Source organism: Hirundo rustica, chromosome 5, assembly GCF_015227805.2.
Source record: "Hirundo rustica isolate bHirRus1 chromosome 5, bHirRus1.pri.v3, whole genome shotgun sequence".
Lineage (NCBI taxonomy): Eukaryota > Metazoa > Chordata > Aves > Passeriformes > Hirundinidae > Hirundo > Hirundo rustica.
Window position 1 is genome coordinate 14,714,857 of NC_053454.1, and position 24,661 is coordinate 14,739,517.

At 39.2% G+C, this 24,661-nt stretch overlaps 1 protein-coding gene across 9 annotated transcripts in view; it reads right to left on the reverse strand.

Moving 5' to 3' along the window:
- Positions 1 to 24,661, reverse strand: part of PROM1 (prominin 1) — a 61,487-nt gene that overhangs the window by 27,615 nt on the left and 9,211 nt on the right. For 6 of the 9 annotated variants that reach the window (XM_040065078.2, XM_040065073.1, XM_058420699.1 and 3 more), the window contains exons 3-6: positions 11,472 to 11,530; positions 8,637 to 8,663; positions 6,908 to 7,113; positions 1,042 to 1,162 (exon numbers count right to left, since the gene is read on the reverse strand). In XM_040065078.2, the coding sequence (XP_039921012.1) occupies positions 1,042 to 1,162; positions 6,908 to 7,113; positions 8,637 to 8,663; positions 11,472 to 11,530 (413 nt within the window). The remainder of the gene's footprint in view (positions 1 to 1,041; positions 1,163 to 6,907; positions 7,114 to 8,636; positions 8,664 to 11,471; positions 11,531 to 24,661) is intronic. The other 3 variants (XM_040065079.1, XM_040065076.1, XM_058420697.1) reach the window with 1 other exon arrangement.

The following is a 24,661-nucleotide window of genomic DNA, read 5'->3' on the forward strand; positions in this document are numbered from 1 at the left end:
CCAGCATCATCTCCAGACTGACCAAAAGCACTCTGTTTCAAGAGGGATTATTGGCATGACCTCTTCCCATATACTTCCACCACCCATCTGTCACAACAACATACACAAAGTTTGGGGAACACCTCCAGACAGGAAAACATTTGAGGCATCCCCCAAGATGACTCCTGTTCTCGCACTGCCCCGGTCAGCAGAAAAGCGCCCCAGAATTACTGTGACTGGGATGCTACCATACTTGTACATTCCACATAACTGCATGAATTCCACCTATTTCTAATTGATCAGTCATGTGGAAGTAAAACAGATTAATAAAACTGAATTCAAATAATTAAAACTAATGAAAGCCAAGCTAATAGAACTGTCAGACTTCTTTTCCCCCCTACAAATTCACAAAGAATTGAAATTGCACATTGTCTACAAATCTTCCTAACTAGTATTTTTTTTTTTTTTTTTTCCCAACACTAAACAATATATGCAGAGGACTGTTTATGGAAGTTTAAGGAAAATTTGAAAGAAAATAATCTTTCCTGTTCAGTATGGTACAGTGTGACTCTGGTTTACAGAAAAAAACAGTCCAAAATATTCCTGGAAAAGAAGTTATTATGGCTCTGTCCCAGAGCCCACAGAGATATGCCCAAAACAAAATGAATTAGGAAAGAGCAACAAGGAATCCAAGTTTTCATGTCATACTTTTCTTTAATGTTTTCCTTTTAAAACCTCTTTTTTTCCAAATTATTTATCTTCTGCTTGTGCTCCACACTAGTTCAGTAGGAGAAAAAGGGCCTACAAGCATCACAGCAGCATACTCCCAAAGAACAGCTCAGAAGTTGTTCAAGGAATGCTGGTCCATCAGGATAACTCCCAAGCACTTACTGCTGTGTGAAAACATCTTACCTTGTACTGTTTATTCTACTTAGTGAGACTCACACACAAAGAATAAACAAAATACTGGTGTACAGAAAGAAAGAATTATTTTCTGCAGTATCTCTTATTTATATATCTTCCCTCCCACCCTCATTCCCCATAAAGAAAAAAATTCTTTACCGCTGGAGTGTCGTTAAGGAAAATTTTCAGATCTTTAAAATTACTGTTAACCAGTTTCTTTGCTCCTCGGACTTGGTTAGTTAAATGCTGGTTGGCCGCATATGCACAGAGCACTCCAACACTACAAAAAATATAGATAACAGATACTTGTTAATGTAAGTGCACATTCACAAAAAATTATAGCCAAAAAAAAGTCAGTAGCAAAAAAAGAAAGGCCTCCATAAATTATTACAGGTTCTCACACACACCATGAGACTGTAAGACTGAGCCAAAAGGGCCAATATTGTACTTCTAATTAAAAAAAAAAAAAAAAAAGAAAGGAAAAGCAATGTTACCACAAAGTCTTCCGAAGTTATGTACAACGACTAATCCATTTGCATGGGTACTTTCAGAAAATGTGTATAGCCTAAGCAAATTGTAGGAGACTTAGAAACATTAGGCTCTTTTACAAGTATCATTAACCTTGACACAGCTGCAAGCAAATGCTTGCCAGTTAACTGTGAAAAGCAGTATTTTTCATTTGATAACTTCAGCAAGATTATTAATAATAGCACAATTTACGTAACTGCATGGATCATTCAAAAGCACACAAATAATCCCTAGCAATGCTAAAATAATATGCATTTCCTGATACTGAAACAAAAGGTAGAAATTGAGCTAGACTTCTTGTCAGCACTGCTGTTGATTATTTTCTATTTGCTCACTCCTCACTGCAAAGTTCTCATTATGGCATGGCAGATCTGCACAAACAGTAAGGTCCCATGAGAGACTTCAAAGATCTCATCATACATGAACCTTAGTTTTTTGTTTAGCTTAGGTATAAAACAGACTTAAAGAGAAGGATGACTTTGAAATATCTCACATTCACAACAGCTAACCTTGCAGACAAGTACCAGAAAAGTCAAGAGTAACCACCAGAGTGGTAACAGCCTCAAACCGGGCTAACTACAAAACCATCTGATGGGCTAAGCACTAACTCTGAGATTTACCCAGCAGAAAGCTGAGATGCACTCACAGGCAGGATTTACCCCCAAAGGGAAGACACTGCCTGGAGGCTGCAGTTAGGCACATTACAGGCAATTCATGGTTGGGACATTTGTTAAGTCTCTTACTTTGTATTGCAATTCAACAGCTCAATACTAGAGAGGCAGCACCCCAAAAGGCCATTATGGACACCCCAACACAGGAGAAGGGAATCTCTGAAACAAATGGTACTGTACTCCTGCCTGACTGTCAATCTTCCTAAGCTGGGGTGTCAAGAAGACCTGGATACCAGTATTTTTAAACAGGACTTAAAGAAAACCTAATCCAGGCTCTCTATGGGGAAAAAGATACATGGTAAGTATAACTCTTGCCCCAAAGAATATACATTCCAAGGAAGCCATAATACAGGCACATAAAATGAATTATGGAGAGCTAACAGGAACCTAAAATAACATCACGTGTGCATCCTGGCAAGACAGAAGCAAACACCATGATTTATGATGCTCATCTCCTTCTTCAGTGAATCAATACCAAACCTTCATCTTTATTTTGCTTTTCCAAACAATGTAAAGGCTTGTCTTGGATTATGTAACCTAAAAGTTCTCCTCATAAAATTGGTCACATGTGCAAGAATTTGTTTCTCTGAAAAATATTCTCTGAAGGAAAATTCTAATTTCAAAGAGGGTCACAGGGAGAAATGGCAGGACTATATGCTACAGGTCAGACCTATTAGGATTCCTCTACTAACATTTTTCTCAACATTCAAAAATATTCATGACAGGATGACAGAGATTGACATTAAAAGGTTGCTTCTTTACCCTAAATTTCACAGCTATGTCTTCAAAACTGGCTGTTAATTAACCTTCCAGAAGTCACCAAGGAACAAAGGGACACACACATTTATCCTCTTACTTAACCTACAGCAAATGGCATATTTTTATTACCACTATCACCAACACTCAAGCAGACACTATTATCAGCTACCAGCCAAGGAATGAGAACTCAGAACGCCTACATACCAAGGAACTGAGTAACTTTCAATTCAAACTATTCTATAATTCTCTGACAAGCACAGTGAACAGTTTCATTTTGGATATAGGCAATATGTTACCTCTTTTCACTCTCCTGTGGTGGCAATTGCTATCAAAACATTTTCAGCTTTTCTGTTACTCAGAAGACAAACTATCTTGAGCCATCAGGAAAAGCAAACGTGTATATTGCTCTGAGGCTCAGAGTTTATAACCACATCCTCATTCTTTAGACAAGAGCATTTTTATGTCCTTTCAATTCTATGCTCAGAGATCGGAAAGGTCAGCTGGAAGCTAACAAAGCAGTACTTTGTAAATTTCAGCACAACCATCTTTCTCTTCAGCTTCCAAAATGGAAGGAGTGGGAGGAAACAAGATAGTGGAGTTACTTAAAGCAGCCACGGTACTCAGAACAAGTGTGACTATACTAACTAAACAAACACACAACATGAGAGGAAAAATCTATTTATTATGTAACTGAGCCTTGAGTCAACTTCAATAAGCAGATACAAGGAGAAAGTAAAAAAGCAGGAATAAAAAGGACATGTCACTTCTGTAACAGGTTAAGAAAATAGTTTTAACAGTTCTTCAGGAGTCCAATATTCCACACTCAAGTTTCTGGCCAGGTTTCACAGATGCATATAAAATGTTACTAAACCAGCTGCAGGGGAAATCCAAAGCTTTTCTTTAGCTGAGCTTGAAAAAAAATTTCAAGTCACAAAATAGAAACCTTGAGCTTATTTACATACAGGAAGAATACCTCCTTCCTCGCTGCCACATAATAAATTTAAGGAAATAATGGTATGGAGATTTTTGTAGTAACTTTTCCACCAAATCTTTCAGATCCTATTGATTTCCAGGTTCTGAATATGTATTACCAATCCTACAAAGCCAAGAGGACATATGTGAAGACTGATGAGGTACTTGCCAAGATGCCAAACACCATTTGGCTTCCTCCAGACTTGGATTTCCCTAACATGCATTACTTCAAATAAGAGGTTGTAACACAAGCTCTCTTGGAGGCACAGAAAACTGACTATATGTTTTTCTATGCAATAGCCAGGACACTTTCTATCACCAGCAAATTTGGTGTTGCAATATATGCTTTCTTAAAAATCAAACATTCCTTCCTTGCCTTTATAATGTACAAGAACTAATGAAATTACATTTCTTTCCCAGAGAAAACATGTTTACCTAAGCTTGCAGATGACCAGTGAGTAAGATGTAATAGCAGGTCTCTGGAATATCCAATCTACTTTAGCTATGTAGTTGATAGATTATTTCTACATCCTCTGCTCTTTAGCCATAGACTCTTACTTTATAGGGGAACATTCACATATAAAAGCTGTGAACTACCGAAAACACTGAACGCAGTTTTTACTCAATCTATAAAGAAATACTTCAAACAGAAAGTGCACGTACTGGAAAATGACAACCTAAAGGCCTATTAAGAGAAATAACTGCATATATAATCACAGGTTTTCTGACTTTTTCTTATACCCCTCCTTGAGGAAAGTGTACTTCTCACCTTAAGCTCTACCTGCAGAAAACAGATCTAGTTGGAGCCTTCTTTTAAATTGAAAGAAAAACCCCCAAACTTGTATTTCCTTTACACATCACTCCAGTAAGCCGAGTCTAAAACTTCATTCTAAATTACCAGTGCACTTCATCAGTGGAAATGTGAGAAGGAATATTCATCGTGATTAAAATCTACTGGCTGAAATATTCTAAAATCTGCATTAACAGCATATATATGTCAGTGTGAACTTGTATCCTGACACACAGGAAAATCCATACTCATGTTACTAGAGTTTTCTAGAGCTGTTGTCTAGATACTCGAGATCATTCAAGTTTTCATTCTTTTGGCTCTGTCTGCAAGTAGCCACAAGCATTTTACCCACACAGAACTAAACTCTTCAGGTTATTGTCACAGCTTACATATTCAGCTCTGACACAGTCCTTGAGAAGTGTGATTTTGGGAAGAATTATAGGTAAACCTTCCACCTAAACTGAAATTGCATAGGAACTTTGGGGAAAAGCAGGTAATAAAGTTTCCACAAATATGTCACCACAAGGACACTTTTTGAGTACAGTACAAAGAGTACATGTAGAAACAGTTTTAAGTAAACCTCAGGCTTCCCCCATTATTTTTTGTTGGGACAATGGCCACCAATAAGACTGTCCTTTTGTATTACAGCACAGCAGTAAGCAACCTGACATGGGCTTCTTCTCATCCCTTGTTAAAGAAGATCCAGGAAGGCAGGATCTGCCTTTATACAGAGGCATACTGGAGATCTGAGCCCTCAGTCAGTCTGGGATCAGTAATACTAGCCTTGTAAAGTTCTGTCCTGCCTTGCACATCACTCACAGCATTAGACACTTAACCAGGGAGTCCTCAGATTATCTCCACTCAACCTGCAGACTAATTTCAGGCAACACCCCCTGCTTAGGGTAAGCATCTGACACATCATGATGTGTCATACAAAACACAGGGAGGGGGGAAAGGAGAAATTAAAGAGGCAATTTCCTTAGTTCTGGAAAGCATATTACTAGGGATCTGCCAGTCATAACCTGGGAAGAAACATTTCCCCGTGCTGCGTATGCTTAATCCCACAAGGACAGCTGGCAACAAACATACAAGTTAAAGAGACCAACAAGGGGGACAATCTTAATTTCTCTACTAACAGGCAACATTCCCCAGCCATTAAAACCAGAAAGCAGCATCCTGCAACACAGCATCCTGCAATGTGGCGGAAAGACAGCTGGCAAGCTCCGTGATCTGCCTCCAGTTTCAACATGCTGAGAGGTAATTTAATAATTTAACTTACTGTCTTCAAGGCACACCTGAACGATAAAGAACTTTTGTCCTGTCATCATGGCAGGGATGCACCTATCACCCTACACCATTCAGTTTTTGAGTCTTCAAATTCTTGAGGGCCATGTTTGTTATTGATGTCTGGGAGAAAACAGCCTATCCTCTATTTGACTGTAAGCAAGGTCACCATTTGTCATGACAAAGAGTAACAGAAAAAAAAAGATATAATTAGATTACAGTGAAGTGACAAAGTACATCCCATATGACTGAACAGTCATGCTGTATAGATCAAAACACTTCTTTGTTCTTTAACAGAACCACAAAATAAGGATTGCAGGCAAGTGAAAACATTAAGAAGTTAAAGGAAAACAGAAAGCCTGAAAGCAAAAAATGTATTTTGAAAGCAGGAAGAAGTCTTGGTTGTGGCTCCTCACCACCCATTGCACACCCAGCAAAGGAGTATTTTCCTAACACAAACAGTGCAAAAATTACTCCAGATTCCAGGATTTACAGGGAGTGCATGCATGGTTTAAATAACACAGGGCCCAGAAGAAAACCCATTGTTTTGAACTGGTAAAAATATCTGGAGTACAGCAAATACTGAAGGAAGTTGCTTGCTTTCTTCACCACTACAACACTACAAGAAAAAAAACTGCATGTGATATCTCAGGTTCAATGGGGACTGATATGGGATGGGGACTGAACACAGGACGTGGTCTCTTGTGTTTGCAAGTGTAATTAACATTCTGCAACTGGTGTTTTGAGACTGACAGAAATGTAATTTGCCCAATACAAGCATAACTTTTTTGTTTGTTTCACACTCACATTCTGCTTAAGTAAGTACATAATGACCTGTGGACAGCAATGGTGGCAGCATTTTTTATAATGCAGTTACATTTTCTTTAATAAGCAATAATAGTACTTAATCTAATAAAATAATTTCTGCACCTGTACACTAATACAGTAATATTATTTGTCATTTGACACTGCAAAGTAAGTGCTATACCAAGGTTCATATTGTTCTCTTTATCACACTTGCCTTATTATTAAAGAAGCAACAAAAAGAAATGTTGCAAAACAGCTCCTCTGACAGTCAGCATTTTTCTTCTGTCTTTGATGCATTTCCCCACCACAGTTGTCACAGCAACGACACATACAGAAGCAAAGTCCCACAAGAGGCAGTAACAAAATAAATAGCAATCCCAAGGCTGCGGAGACTATAAAACCGATTTCATAGTAGATGGCCTGTAATTCAGACAAAAACAGTGGTAACAGCAGATATCACACAGTAACTGCAATCAATATAGAGAAAATAATTAAAAATCAAACTACAGACTAAACCATCTGCTAAGTTACTGAGGTTACGGACTTGGTATATTTTGTCAATAATTGACAACTTTTCTAACAAAAAGATACATAATATTGTAGATACTGATAGCTAATAAATATTTTGCTAGAGTATTAGCTAGGCAAACTACAAGAGCGAGGGCTAAGAGAGAAGTAGGCTCACAAGAAATAAATGTGAATCAGTGCAATGGAAACAGGTTAAAAATGAACACATCTGAATTCCCAGACAACGAATTTACTGTTTCTCACATCTGTTTCCAAATAGGCTCCACAAATGTCAGCAAAGCTAACTAGAGCAACACCCCATCAGGGGGAAAAGGAGGCTTTACTTTTTCTCCTTTTTATTCATTTAAGAGTAGAAAAATTCATCTGAACCCCAAAGGGAAGTATTTCACTGGATGATCGATTACAATAGCAGAAGTCACTCCTAAGTGCTGAATTTAAAACTGCTTAGGGACTGGAAAACATGAAGAAGCAGACAGATTTCAAGATCTCTGAGGTAAAGACATTTATTCTGCTGCCAAGCAGCAGAGCAGCAACAACTAAAAGGACGTTTTCAGAAGCTGGCGGGAGTGAAAGGGGACGATGCAATGCAATACCCTGACTTGCTTTCACGCTGCAAGAGCCCTGGCACCAAGGAGCTGGGCCAGGCAGCCCTGGCAGGGCCCTACACGAGGCAATGTGCCTCCCAGGGGACACACAGGGAGCTGGCCATGCTGTTTCCCTCTGCTGAAAACACAGCCCGGCCAACACTGGACCAGGGAGGTGTCTACGCAGAGGCAGCACAGTGTGGGCACACCCCAGGAGTCCTTCCCTGATAAATCTTTCTTCTCCTTCCCTTTCCCAGCCTTAGGAGAACTAACTCTCACACTACTACTTTGAGTCCTCTTCTGTTTCACGTATCCACCAGCACAAGGGCAATTTGGCAGCAAAAGGATGAAATTGAGGCTACGTAACTGTTCTGTAAAGTAAGTTACAATTTCTCACAAGATATCAATCATGCTCTAGTTCCAGCTTTGCTGATGCCCTTCCTCACAATTCCTAATTACCAGCTGAGCCAAATACAGCAACTACCACCATTAGCAGAGTTGCAAATTTCTGCCCTAATTACCAATTCTAGGATGAAAACTACTCTTTTAATTATTATTAACTGCTTGTTAAAACTTGTACTTCCTTCTGAAGAATATGAACTACGTACTTGAAAGAAGAATTTGGCTGGATTTTGCGAAAGAATCGCTGTTTTCTTTCCTATATAGCTGAACGCTTCAAAAATTATATGACAGCGTATGCTATTTTAAGATAGGTTAGATGGACAAACAGTATTTAAAGTCACATTAAAAATGGTTATGAATGTTTTAACAAGAGCAGTTCAGACATGGTTAGTTTCTTTTCAAAGCTGTACATCTAGCATAAGACATTACCTGAAGAGTCAGGACAACATTTTCTGGCTGTGGGAAGTCAAAACAGATGGAGAATGTGTATAATACACAGGCAGCATGCACAGAAAACAAATCCCGTGAATAATGAATAATTAACCATGACTACACCAGAACAATTAACAACACAGAAACAATAACAAACAAGGCACTAAAGTAAAATAATGCACAGAAGCACCATTAAATAATTATGGAAAAATATTTACAATAAAATACATAGCAGATATTTTCTGGTTTCCTTGGTGAATCAAAGGAATCTAGGATCTGCCCAACAAATACTTTCATCTTGAAACAATGACAGACCAGTAACTTCCACATTGAGCATGTTTCATATAATTCCCAATATATCTCGCAGAAGGCCAAAGACTAAATTATTTTGTGGTTTGATGACTTCTTCAGGAATTCCACCTGTCGTAACTGATACGATATTCATGACTAACTTTCTTCTCAGTGCTTATTTTATTTTACTAGCTCCAGTACTTTCGGGATTTTAACACATAACACACAATATTCACCCTCACTTTTAATTAACCATGTAGAGGTTCAATTTAAATTATTCAAAAGAAAAAAAGAAAAGGCATTCAAAAAAGATTGAAGAAATCTATTTAACAGTGCTTACCTATTTTCTAATCTGTAAAACTAGAAAAACACTGAAAATAAATATTCAATGACAGAATTTCAGAAGAACCCTGTTTCCCCTTTGTTTCCACAAAGGAAAATTAATTTCTTGTATTTTCCCCTTCATCTCTGCCTGCCAAATTCACAGCTGACGGTGCTTTCCCCTTTCCTCTAACTGGAAGAAAAGCAGACAAAGCTAAAGATGGCAAGACCCCTCAGCCCAAAGTCTGATGTGTGAGAATCAGAAATGTTCACATTTTAGCAATCTATTTATCAGTATCACAACCATCCTTTTGAAACCTCTACTGTACAGTACTACTTAAAATCTTAAAAATTGTATTTTGAACATATTTTCTCCTGTATCAATGGAAGGATGACTAACGCTTCCCCTCCCTTCTTAATCTGGTACCAAGTATGATTTTGAATGTTTCAAGCATGCAGCCTCCCAGCAGAGGCAGCAGCGGCGAGCTGGCTCCCCCGAGCACGCATGGCTCAGCTGCTGGGCTGGCCTGGCAGAATGCTGCCCCTGGCAGGGCACAGGCAGATGTTCATGGTTAGAATCCAACTGGGAACACTAGGACACACAGCACAGGGGTGGGAAGGGCCTCCTGGGTCACTAACACATTCTATAAATAGGTTAAAAAAAATGATACAGAGGAATGACAGCAGAAATTTAACAGGACAAATAGGAGAAGCAGACTTCCTGTTCCTGCTACTGAAGGGCTGTTCTCAGTTCTTGGTGAGCAAGTCGTCTCACATTTTAGCCCCCATGCTAGCACTGTATCTTGCCCAAGAAGCAGAACCTTCTTCCTAGTGTTTCCTATCCATATATATTTTAAAAGAGTAACCATACCTCTTATCAACTCTTTTCCTAAGCTAAGCAAACTCCTCCAGTTTTGTCCGAAGATCCACAGGTTTCCGAGATCACCCTAACAGACACTTTCTGAACTCATCCTAATCTGAATTCATTCTCCCTGAATCTGAGCGATCAAAACCACAGGTAAACATTTCTAACTACTTATTCACACCTTCAGCAACATTCACACTTCCCTATCTCCACTGGAAATTCTTCCAGGGGCATATCTACAGCCATGCTGGCTGTTTCAAAGCTGACTCTCATTGATGCTTCTGTCTTCCGAAGGACACTCTACTTGTCTTGATGTATTTTCCAACTTTGTTTCTAGATTTTGCACTGTATTCAGACCAGAATTTGGACTGATGAATGCCTACATCTGTTCTGCTTCTTAAGCACTCCTAATATTTTAACTGCCAGCCTATAATCACATCCCCTACACAGGACTAGTCTCAGACTTCTCATGACTTACGTACTAGTTACTAAATACTCTGCTTGTGGCTGGGGATACCACCTACAGTCTAACGGTTCTGTCCCAAGACTCTCCCATCCAAGACCTATCCTTAGGTATGCAGGAACAATCTGTGATGCACCACTCTCCAGAGTCCCACAAAGCAAGCAGATGGGATCAGCACGAGTCCCTTGATGCAGCACAACAACAAAACCCACACACCAGGGTGTCATGCAGAGCTTATCAAGCTACTGGAGACACAGGCTTGTTGTTGGGAAGACACAGAAGCACCAGTAAGGCCATCCTGGTCATAGCAATAGCTGAGTGTCTGTGTGCAGGCACCACACTCATCCTCCCGATGGGCGCACCGTACCACAAGCAAGTAGTTCACAGGAAGGAACCTGTCCATTGCCTGGGCACAGTTCAATTCCTACTGCAGTAACTCAACTCCTGATTCGAAAGTGAAACACTGTGCTCGAGAACAGCCTCCAGTATCTCAGGCACATTCCATTCCAGCCTCTTGCTAATATATAAATAGTATCTTTATAATATAAATTCAACTTTTGGAAAACAATAGACAAAGCTTACATGAGAGCTCCCTAAGTTTTCTGAAATAAAACCAGTATTTTTTAATATAAAGAGCCATCAATCTTTGTGCAACAATCTCATTACAGCTGGAATTTGTAAGTCATCCTTAACTATGAGTAGTTTCTTTACAGTGGTTGGTGGAATTTTCTTTATGAATTGGGCTCATATTTTTCATTAAATACTTATTATTAAAAACAATCATATTTTATCTATTCATATAATTTTAAAATACTAATTTCTGGTTTAGAAAAAACCCTGAATTTCAAAGTCAATTTTCATTATTTTAAGCAGATACACATGGAAAATTTACCTTTTGATAATCGCCGCGTGTATTTCCAAACTGCTGCTGTGCTAGTTTTCTGATGAGATCTGAAAATAAGCAAGAATATTCCACAGCTTTAAACAACATAGTTTATAAAAGCAGAGGAAAGAGAATAGTATGAATTCTACTATTAGGTTGGCAAGATGAAACTAAAAACAGCAATCAACAATATAGGCAAGCGTTTAAGTGCCTCCATAAATCTGTCTAGTAACAACATTTCTAATCAACTGTGTGTTTTATGAGCTCAGAGGAATATAGCCAGGTTGTCTATCAATTAATCAGTTGCTACTGAAATATAGTGAAGGTTTTTCCAAGGTCCTCCTCTGTACCAAAAAATCATTAAAACTTCATCACAAATGTATCAATTACTTGGACAATGTTTTGGCTATCAGCTTTGCTTCATGTTAATGCCAAGTACATACATGCATAAATATACATACACACAGCATTACATACCTAAAGTGCAGAATAAACATGCTAATGATGACTTTTTGACTGAGGGGTACAAAGAAGACCTTGACATTTTCCCAATCCTTCTCCACCTTTTTACTTTTGTATTTTCTTTTTTGATCTCTGGATCAACAGAGATTATGTAACACCACCAAAACAAATCAGAAAGCAATTTCCAATTTACTGTGCTATTACTATTTACTGTGCATTGATCCAACACTCACTGTAACTTATTCACAATACCAAAAAATAAAGCAATCACAAAAGAAATGGTAGTAATTTAACAAAACTAGTGCCACCTTCAGTAAACCCTGGCAGTTGCAACAAATGGGTCCCCTTTTTGGGACATTACCAGCCTACCATTACTGAGGTTTTGACAACCCTATAGAAATCAAGTTGGGAACTGTGGCTCCGAGTCACTTCTGTGACACCCTGCACTGGCAGGAGAGGGGCCCACAGCTCTGCAGACCCTCTGACTCAGAGAAGCACCAGTGGCCCTGGGCATGCTCCATGCTAGGCAGTGTAAAAGCAAGTGTTTGGAAGCAACCTCCAGCTGGAGCATAAAAACCTCCAGAAAGTTACCTAACCTGGGGATCCATAAAGGACCTGAAGGTGTAAAACTGACTGTTCACCTCCCAAAAACACAAGGCCTCTCAGAATTTATTGTAGCAGTTGTGAAGTACATCAGGAATTTCACAGGGGCTGTGATGTCAGTCCTCTGTCACCCCACACATGGCTCAGGAAAACAAATTCCTAAGCAAACAGTGTCCATAGTTCTCCCTCCTCAACACCCCACAGTGGGAACATGGACGTGACTGATTGCAGAGATCCTGAAGACTTCCTCACAGAAAACTGTCCAAGGAAAGAAAACACACAACAGCAAAACACAAAATGCTGTTTAAGGCATGGAGTCCCTGCAAGGGAACTGCAGCCAGAAAGACTGCCAATTAAAAAATAAAAATCTGTTAATGCATCAGTGAAGTGCCAAGCCACAACTCATTCCTTGCCTGGGGAGTACATTCCAAAACACCCAGAGAGGGGTGGTGGCATGTAAGCAAGGACTCTATTCTGAGGCAACCTCATTTTGGAAAGTCCATACAAACAGTACAAAGTAAGGCTGAATCCAACAGTAAGAGAAAAAAAAACAAAACATACACGGAATGAGCACCTGGGAAGCACAAAAGAGTTAATGATCCCCACAATTCCTTTCACACTCTACATCTTGGGAGTTACGAGACTGCTGGAAGAAAGGGCACACACCACTGCATGGGCAACACAGCTGATCCACTGCTGCAACTCTGAAACATCTTGCACACTGGGACAGACTCTGACTCCCTGCATCAAGACCTTCCCTGGCAGCATCTGTGTTTCTCCAAAAGTTTCACTAACAAAGAGATACAAATCTAAGTGAGGCAAAACTGCACAAACCCCAAAGACTTAATTTGCACCAGTTGTTAGACAATTTTTTCTTCGTCAGCAGAGGTAACATTTCTTTCTTCCTGATGATTTCTATGCTACACAAATAAATTTTAGAAATATGGCTGCATGAGATAATAAATGCAATTTTTTTTTTTTTTTTACAGCTAGATGGCTTTCAGCCATCATACAGGAAAAGAGGTAAAATAACTCTCTTGTTTGCATATTGATTCAAGTACTTAGCACTGTGTGACAGCCACTGATGAGAAAGTGACCAGCTTCAATTAGAATGTGATAGGAAGGAATAAAAAGCTTTTGTGATCTTCAGTGCATGAAGCAGCACAGACTGTGCAGGTGATCAGATGCAGGAGCCAACTGCCCAAGATTCTGTGGCATCACTCTCCTTGATGCTGCTCTGAAGAAAACCAGAAGTGCCCCCAGCAGCCTGCTCTCATTTCCATGCTGCTCCTAACTTCAAGGTTCATCTTGCTTTGGAAAACCACTGGTCTTGATGTCTGAAGATCCCTTTCAATGTGAATTATTCCAAAGTTGTCCTGCAATCACAATGACTTTCTATTATAAATTATTAAGTGCAGTAGTGAAAACACTGTGGGAAACATGCAATAAAGCAAGATTTTATTATTGAAAAAATGTCCTTTGATACATTTCCTACTATTGAGAATTGATACAAGAAAATCTTAGAAGCATTAGCTTTTTCCTGTTAAATAAAAATTGAAGGCATTTACCTGTTCTCCTAGTTGAGTGTCTTTCCCCATAGTAAGCTAAACATTTAAAAACCCAAACCCTCAAGTATGTCACATTAAGTTTTACATACTTGTATAAACACACAACCACACCCACACAGATTTAAGGACCTCTGTAGGCACACATTATGCATATGAAAGTAACTACTCAAGAGAAACAGAATAGTTGAAGGGACCCCTCAAGATCATCCAGTCCAACCTCCCAGCTCAGACCAGAGTGAACCCCACAGGTTACCCAGGGCCATGTCTGGTCAGGTTTTGAGTATCTCTGAGTAGAAGAGACAATACTTAACCAAAACAACCCAAAACTTGCCCTGATTTCTTGCGATATGCCTAAATTGCTGAGAGTGTTCCTGATTCACAGCTTTATTTACACTGTTTCTGTATTTTATAGGCTGTGAGTAAAATGACAGAAGTCAACCTGAATACACTACGACAAACTTATGCAGAAAATAGCACTTTGTGCTGTTTTTCTGAAATTTACAGACTCTAAAGCTTGTTCATCAGAAAATAAAACATCTTTAGGCTTGATAATAAACAAGAAAGCCTGAAAATTGGTACAAAAGGTTCCCATACGGACTGAGTAAATTTAATAGCAAGAACAATACAGGTTTCATGCACAACACAAGGGCTGCTACACAGCCCATTTTTTGCCTTAATTTTACAGATTGTGAGACTGCCCTGCTGAATAAAGATTCACTACTTAGATTACTTTGCAAGGATTTTTCAGAAGTAACATGACACTCCAGGGTGTTTTTGTTTTTCTAACCAAGCAGCACACAGTGACTGACCAGTCTTTACCACTAATTGATTATTTCAATCGCTTTCAATATCAACACATATCCCCAGCTGATTAATTTCAAATGAAATGTGGAAGTTGTATACAGTCCATAAAAAAATATTTTTGGCTAGAACTGAATGTGAGATTACCTGCAGTTACTCACCTATGTGCACACACAAACAGGCCTTGGTGAATTCACAGCACCGAAATCCTCCCTGCCCAGATGATCTTCAAAGGTCCCTTGCAACCCAAACCATTGTGATTCTACAGGTTTTATTGCACATTAATGATAATCACAGTTACTACTGCAGAGCTTAAGGGTTAAATGGGGGAACATCCTGTGCCAGGTACTGTGTAAACAGGAGCTACATATGGCTACACTGCTCACTGTAGCACAATGAAAAGACAGCTCAGCTCACATTTTGTTCAGCCTGGGATTTTGGTCCACTTTTATGAAGCATCCTTCCTCCCTTGGTAGACTCTCTCACCTCTAGCATTCAAATAAGCTCTTATTTACAACTGAATTCAGGTAACTCCACACAACTGTCTCTTGTATTATTGCAAAGTATCATCTTGAGGCCAATTTCTGTTTCAAACATAAAAGTGTTAGGAAAGTGTGATAAAAAGTGGTGCCCTTTATTTTCAAATTAACTGGATTACTTCCGAAATCTTGGCTTGACCAGCTGTACACATTGTTTAATAGGACCAGTAATCCACAGCTTTAGCACAAAACACATTTTATCATTGGGGTTAAAGAGATTTACCTTGTGAGGCTCATTTACACTGCTAATTACATTATTGCTTTGCTAAATCCTTTTTACTCTCATCACACATGCAAAATGCCATCTGCCTTAGTAAATCTAACTAGCCAGATGAACTCTTAATTTACCAATGCAATTTGTGAAGAAATATTAAGTACCTCAGAGGATCTCCAGTTAAGAAAACATAATCACTAACTCCTGCATTGCCGAGTACTGTGTGTATAGACTCAATACCTCATTACTCTGGCAGGAAAATGAGGTTATCATTAAGTGTGCTCCTTAGAACTGCTCTATAGAAAGGGATAGCAAAAATAACAGAGATTTAAAAATGAGCTGTCTGGCTATTAAGTACCAGTATAAATTAATTACAAATTCTTCTGCCAAGGAAGCTTTTCAAATCTAGGAAAATAGCTGGAATAAAACCTTTGGGAATGCTATGCTTCCACTTCAGTCAAAAAATTCCACTGAGCCAATTCAGCTGTAGTGTAACTCTACCATTAATCAAATTATGCCAGAAATTAATGTATTTTTATGCATAAATATAATATATTAGGGAATTATGCATAATATAATATATTAGGCTTCTATTCTGAAAGGTTTTCAAACAAACCAATAAGAACCATCAAGAATTCAAATTGCACTAAAAGAAGATGCTTTCCAAATTAAAAGAAGATGTTCTATGAATTCTGGGGAGAAATACATAGGTAATACAAATGATCAATTAGTAACTACTTTATTGTTATCTCATTCTCATGTATAAAACAGTATTTCAGTCCATTCCCGTTCATCTATAATAGATACAGAGTCAATGATTACATACACATTGAACAGTTCAGAACCTCTCTGAATGTAGGTCAATTAGTCTGACATCAATGAATGAAAATTACTTGAAACTTGGTGGTTTGTTTTTTTTTTTTCCTAATTATGAGTATAATGAATATCTCCTGCAAAGCCAAGATAACTAGGAAAGCCTTTCAGACTTATCAGAGACAAAAGCCTTCCAGCTATCATAAAGCAAGTTTTACAGCAAGTTCAGTTTACTGACATTTTAAAATACTTGCTTTGACTTGAGTGGGGCTTTGTTTGTTTCCCCAAAGCCTCAAGCCAATAGCCTCTACCATGGTCAGATTTGGCTCACACTGAAGACGTCTCCTTCTTAGGGTAACCCAAGGTGGCACCTTTGGTCCTCTTTACTGTCCCTGCCTCCATTAGGGCTCCGCTCACTCTTGCTGTCCCTAATCCCACAGTATCACTTCCTTGTGGCTCCACGGCAGAGCAAGGTGAGAGCTCAGGAACGCTGATGGCTGGGAAGAATCCATCAGGCAGGGTTGGCGACTGCAGAGAGGGAGGGCCCTGATACACTCACATTGCTCACCCCATGTGCTCTGCCCTCTCTGTGCAGAGCAGCAAAACTCACTCTGTAGGACAAGTGGGAAGTCTCATAGACAAGGAGATCTTCCCAATTCCCACAGAGTAAGAGATCACTGGTGCACAGATAAGGAGGCTAATCCAGGCATTCACTCATATAGTCTGGACTATTCCTTTCCAACTTCAAATTGAAAAGCTTCACTCCCCTCTTCACAATATTTTCCTCAGACAGGCCTGGGACATAGCCCTTGTCTTTAACTACGAAAAAACCCCCAGCCTCCTTAGATAATGTCCTCCCCGCCTCTTTTTAGGCAAAGCCTCTCTTCATACAATTCACTTGTTGTCTTTCCTTTGAGTAACTGGGAACATTAGGTTGATTCAGCTTCCACCCTCTTGTTCCTGCGATTCTGACCCTCCTCTCTTTGAGCACAACTCCTGAACAACACACAGATCTTCCCCTGCTTCAGTAGCCCACACACAAGATCACCCATTTCCATTAGAGAGGTGGTGAAAGGAAATTCTCTGTTCAGCCACCTATTTAGGTGCATTAAAGAAATAGTGAGCAAAAAATCACCAGGCCCTTTGGACAAGACAAAAATGCAAGTAAGAAAGGAACTCTGCTGCTGCACTTCACCACTCATGTGCAAAATAAAACCCTAGAACCTATTATTACATAATGCCCAGAACAACTTGTTTGAATGGAGACCAAAATGCAACAAATACATACTCAATTACTCAAGTATTTTAACCTCTCATCTGCTATGGCAATCTGTCTTGTCACCCTCTTCTGCCTTCAGCATGCAGTTTCCCCTCATCAACATGATCATCAACATGATTCATTCCCATTCTTTGACTTTGCATTTTTAATTACATGTTGTTATCGTACAGCACTCTGGCTGTCACAAAATTCAACAGCACACAATATGACACAAGCAAAAACACAATAAATACATTTTTAAGGTCTGAGCAGATTTATAAAGCATATGCTGCTTTATTCATAACTGAAAGGACAAGCTACCAGACTACCTAGAAATGCACCTTAGCTTTTACTGCGTGCAGTGCGGGGCAGTGTGAGAGACACAGGGAGCAGAGATGCAATATGAAGTGGTAACGAGGGGATGAACAGCTATGAGCAGGGCTGAAACTGTAGGAGTGGCTTAACAGGAAGAGCTTTAGCCAGAGCACAGGTAGGACTAAGCATGGTGGAACTGCTGAAGACAAGGAATTGTATGGCAGCAACAGCTTCCAAGGTAACTGGAATTGAAATTAAGGAGACTCCCTTTACACCCTTCCTAACAGAAAATAACACTGGTCTACTGAAGAAATAAATTACACAGCAGTGGATCAAGTAAAAGTAACAGTCAATGAACTTCGTTTACATACACAAAAAAGTTCCCCGTTTCTCCAAAATGGAAGTTATTTGTCAGGAAGACCAAACAGGTAATTTAAGTCTTCCACAGGAAATCCACACACCATACAGCTGCCCCTGTAAAACTGGAGGTCACTCTTCAGTGCAGTCACATTTCTCTTTAGGCACATTCTGCTTTCCGTTGATGTGCACAGACAACCTTAAAGAGCCTGGCCAAGGAAAAGGTTTGAAGAAAAAAGAAACAGCCACAATATCAACCGTTACAGTACGCATGGAATGAAAGACTTCTCCTTTGAAAATAACCTTTGCATGGGCTTTCTAGTTGTTCCTTGCTACAAAGAAAGTTCTGTTCCTGCTGAAGTTTTGGAAGAAGAAAAAAGAGAGAGAAGCCTTTAGAAAAATCCTTCCTTAGGAGGCTGCAATGAATTTGCATGCATCACGCAGACACAAAATGAAGCTGAAAGCTTTGAAGAAGTATTCCACACAGAAACTACATTCTCTCTTTTTCTGAAGGCAAAAAAACTTCTGTAGCACACTGTTTGTGCTATGCCAACTATTTTTTGCCACTTGCTTTGTTTGCAGTAGCTACCTCAAGTTCTCCCTCGGCCACCATCTGGTAAGGATTTACAACAGATTACAGGCAAAGATTTAACTTGGTGCACTGTATGTTTGTCTGGTTTAGCACACTGCACAGGCTGAGCATCTTCTTGATAGGTTTGGGTGTGTAGACGTACTGGACTTGCAACGTTGATCAAAGTAGTAAACATTTGGACTGTATGAAGAACATTTTTTTTTTCTTCCTTTATCTCCCCAGGAGTTGCTGTAAACTGAGGAAAACACAAAAAATCCTCTCTTGCATAACTTGGATTATTGGAAATATGAACAGAGATAATTAATTGAGAATGACATGCTGGAGCCCTGCTGACCAGATTACCTCAGTGACAGGCATTCTGGAATCTTCCCTGAGACTCCTCAGAACTCCCTTTCTCTGCTTCCCCATTTTTGCAAGAGCCATAACTTTGCACGTATGTTTGGTAACTGGGGCATACATATTGGTTCACTACAGAGACCACTACTTCACTCAAAAATCAAAGCAAAAGTAAAGATTGCTACTCTGAAGAGATGCTGATGCCTGATGCTTGGATTTATTCGACAAAGGTACAGGCACCTTTCAGCTGAGTTAAACAGCCACAGCAATACTTAACAGAAGTAGCAATAATCACATTCACAACTGTAATCTCATTTTGAAGTTCACCAAAATAAAAGCATTTTGTATATTTTCTGACAAAAGAAAGACCTTGACTATGTTATGATGCAGTACAAGTCATAATTCAATCACACAACTGTTTTTAGGTAAGAAATTTATGTGCTTATTGAAAAAGGTGTCCAAGTAGGCCTGTGGGGCCTTTTTATGACTGGCAGACTTACACTAAAATGTATATACTGATAGATTAGTCAGCTTAAACTATACTGACTGACATTTGTGGCACCTGGTTTCTAACATGAAGATAACTCACTTTTGGAAAAAGGAAGATGTATACTCAAAAGCTTTAATACATATATGGAAAACTGTAATACTGTTAAAATGATTTAAAAGCCCATTATAATTAATATTTACACATTTATTTTGCTCCAGCAACTTTTGAATATTGCATATTCACATGGAAAAGGCACCACTTTGGTTAAGATCTGAAAGCTACACAGACCATCTTGAGAGGCAAAAACAATAGTGAGAAAAAGGGAGAGGAAAAAATATCAATTGTCATTTTCAATGTAATGAAACCTTGACTAGCAGGACTGTGGGAAGATTTGTTGCAAAGATCTATCAAGCTGTCCTTACTTCAGCTGACATCATTCAGAAAAAGCCATCACTGAACAAGACTTACGAGTTTATTGTTCTGTCAACGACCACCTAAGCAAATTACCAGACAAATATAATAGGGCTAGGCTGTGCTATCTTATGATGATGGTCTGTAACAAAGAAAAGAGAGGCTCAAATGTTACTGGCTTTTCCAGTAACAGGCAGTCTCTGTACAGTATTTCACATGATTAACTCAAAATGCTTCATAACAGCCAAGATGATTAAAGAACTGAGAAGTCCCTTAGAAGCTTGTGCAAACATAATGGCAGTAAGTTCAGTGATATCCCCCCTCCTCTCTCTCCCTATTGGTTCCAGATCTACAAGTTAGAAATAAGAATGAGGTCCAGCACTATGTGGCAAGATAAGCCTGTAAAAATTAAATGAAGGGGCAGGATGGACAGCACAGTAGTAGCCACTGCTAAGCTGGGAAAACCACAGTGCCTCAGCAGATGACCCAGAAGATGTCTGCAGATGTTGGTAATTTTGGTTCCTCTATGGTGCCACAATGTGGCTGAGCCAAAACCTGTTCTGTCCCACTTCTCATTATAGGAGATGCTGCAGGTATGCTCTGCATGTCTCAAACAAGCTGTCGTGCTTTTAAATGGTATTAGAAGTGCAATAGTGCTAATTATCTAAATATATACATTTTTTGGAACATGGCATCTTTGCTTTTTTTCTTTAAAAATATTCAAACCCCACCAGTGAAGACTCTACTCAGGAAGACAAACAAGAAGGCCATGTTCACTGACAATACCATCCTGGACTCACACTCTTCCCTTCCTTGTTATCAGCACCCCAGATTTAGTAGCATCCAGAACTTATCCCTGAAGCAGGGAATGCTGCTCATCAGCTCTCTGGCTATATTTTGTGTCTCCCACTAACATCCACAAAGAGAACAGGGTCAGGACAGTTTTAAGGACTGTCCATGCTATAACTATCAGCAGGTTTCCTGAGTTCATCAGCACTCCACACAGAACATGCCCAACCCACTGGCCAGAAACGTTCCCACAGACAGAAAGTACGTAGCTGTCTCATTTGGAACAGGGAGAAGGCAGTTTAGATTGGGGAAATATGAGCTGTCTGAATACTGCATAACTGTAAGCCTCTTCAATTCATGATTATTATTAAACTCCAAGAGGCATGCCTGTCTGAGGTACCCTGCAGGAATTACCACAGACATCTGTGCTAATGCCACTTCTGAGTACCCTTCCCACGGAAAGTAGCACAATGCCCTCCAAGCTCTACCTGAGGTTTGTTTTCTTTAGTTTCTCCCTTCTGTCCTAAGTGTTGGAATTGCAAAGTTGAACTGATGTTTTCTAATTGCTGTTAAAGCATGTTTTTTCTCCTAGGCACAGCTGGCAGGGAGAATTATACCAGATCAGGGCAAGCACTGAGGATACTGTAGAGATAGGATTCCAGTTGGGCATAAAGAGCAAGAATTTCAGATTATCAACTATGCTATACCGATTAAAAAATTATTTCCATATTTTCCATAAAATGCCTGTCTGCAAAAGAGATTCCTTGTTTACATAATCTAAAAGAAGCAGGCAGGAAGGCATCAGAGAACCCTTAATGTTTGCAGCTGTAGTTTTCTGTGGTAACCTCCAGTAGATATCTATACAAGCCTCCTCTCCCTAAAACCCGTCTCCTCCCTGCCCACAGAAAGTCCTTTTGACAAGCAATCTGGTAGCCTGCCATTCTGAATAAATCAGGGGAAAAAGAATTACTCTTCTGATGCCTAAGAAAACTGAAAAGCCGGCCTTAACCTGCTTCAGAAATGTTCTCAAGACTGCTCCTCGTTTACATGGGCATGTGACGAAGCAGAGAAGCTCTTAACTTCCCAACACGAAATGAGCAGTGATTTTTTTAATGCTATTTCCTTAAATGTATACCAGTAGGCAGAGAAAAGAAGAGGCTAAATTATCTTGTATCTTCCTGCTGCTCCATCTTCCACAGTATTGCAAATATTAAGTACAAGAAATTTCTTTCACTGTATACACTGTATTTCCAAATAAAGGAGCACTGTTATCCCAGTTCCGCACCACCGCTGTCTGTAACATCTGTCACTGCATTTTTGCAGTGTACCTGTCACACCTGCATTTTTAATATACACACTTAAGCCACTATTCTAAATTCACACCACAGCTCTACTCACAGCTGTGGAAAAACACTAGAGGGATGGAGTGAAGGCACTGACTGTCAATTGACAACAGAACTGACCCAATATAACAAGTCAATCTAACAGCTAACTTACTAATGAGCAGATTGCTCTTCCCCTCTTCTCAGTTCCTGCACCAGTTCCACCTGTACTCCCAACCCAGCTCCAGCATGTAGCCTTTGAGAAAACTAACCCACCTGCACAGGAGGGTAGCTACCAAATACTAGCTCAAAAAAGTAGTACACCACATCCAAACTAAAACAAATTTCATATAACTGGAAAAAAGGATATCCTAAATTATGTTTTTTATGAAACGTCATAATGGCTGCAGGTACCTGGGCAAAATTTTATGGTGCTGGACTGTAACACCTGCAGAGTCAGAGCCGGAGCACAGTCCTTTCACCTTGTGCAAACATGCCCAACATTCCTGGGAAAATCTTAAGTTTAAAAATAAAAGGGCACTACCAACTACACATAACTGAGCTTAGCTCCATCATCCAGACACACATATTTGTTCCTGGAGGGGAGCTTTGGAAGACTTATTACCAACAGGAAACAAAATTAAAGTAAAAATGAGTACTAAAGAATTAGTTACAAAAGGTTGAGAAGCTAGTTTCACACAGAAAAAATAATTTGCATTACTAAGTTTAAGTGAGGGGGTAAAGTGTTTTGATTACTTGCTTTAGAACTTCAACACAGCCAATAGATTAGAAAAGTCGGTATCCTAGGAGCTCATCAGACCTACCCAAAACAACAGGGGGTTGGATATGCATTTTCTATTACAGCTACACTAGTTACAGATACTGTTTATTTTCACATCAAGTTACAAGGTTCTTTAAAATATCTGTAAATAATTTAATTGCTGAATACACTCATGTGATTTATTACTGAGATAACACAAGACTAACCTGGTGAACTTCACAATCTGCAGCTGCTTTAAAGGCTGACTAGATGAAAAAAAGACCAAAAGGGGTCAGACACAAGACCTGACATTAAAATAGTCAAGTTCTGATCCTCAGTCTAATTAAACTGTTCAGCAAGTAAGATTCCACAGTCAGAAAGAACTGAGAGGTGTAGTTCAGGTCTAAAAATCATCTTGATTTTGTTCCTCACAGCAAACAGTATATTTAACTCTTCATACTATCTTTTGCCCGGAAAGTACCTGCATTCAACCGTTTATGTACCTTTTATGTTAAAGCTGTACTCCCACTTCAGCAGAAATGCTTATCTAGAGTAAAAGTCAGAAGCTGGAGAAAATCAGTTGTAACTTAACTGGTAAAATTGCTCTACAGTATGTTCACCTACAGTAGGGTAAGGTAAACAAGCCTTTAAGTTTTTGTTTTATTTCACTCAAAAATAGGGGCAGGAGCTTTATTCCCAACTTCTTTCCTTTTTGAAGGCTTCATAGTTTTATTACAAGACACAAGTTGTGAAGCCAAAGATTTGTTGGGCACATCCTGCTGGCAACTGGAATCTCAGATTAACAGTCTCTTATTTCAACTAACAACTGTTTCCATGGGAACAAAGGCAAATTAATTCAGAGCAGCCACAGCATCAACTGACCATGCCCTGTCCATACCAAGTTCATATCTGATAGTTTCCAACACAACAGATTACAAGCACCATCTCACAACGATGAAGTGACAACTTTATCAATAAATCAATGCTACAGTTTATGAAAATTTTTATGTAAGAAAAAATGATTATTTGTTTTGTTACAATTCCTCTTTCTTAGCAATGTGATAGAAGCAACTTGTAATTTTCCTATTATCATCTCTTTATTTAAGTGGTGTTATTAACAAGAAGTTAATAACAGTTCTCAACAAAAGGAGTAGCAGCACAATCAGTACCATGGAGGAACAAAGGCATACTGAGATTAAAGTGACCTAATGAGCCTCAAGTAGCAAATCAGTGACCAAACAGTCTTTTCCACTCCAGTGTATCATTAACTCAAAGAGGAGGCTGCTTCCCTGAATAACAGTTTACACTTAAGTAAACACGTTCCCAATTACATCATATGGTAATGAGTAGAGAAATATCTGACTGCTGGAGTTGAAAGCAGAATCTATTTAGACTCACTGAAGCACTGCAATCAGATAACCTAATCCACTTCTTTTGAACTAGTTTCTTACCATATCCAAAGAGCACAGTGCTGGTACTTAAAGTTTCAGCAATTTAAAAAATCTTAAAGGCGTCACAGTTCCTTGCCTGGTTCTGTTACTGTACTTTACATGAGAACTATATTTAATC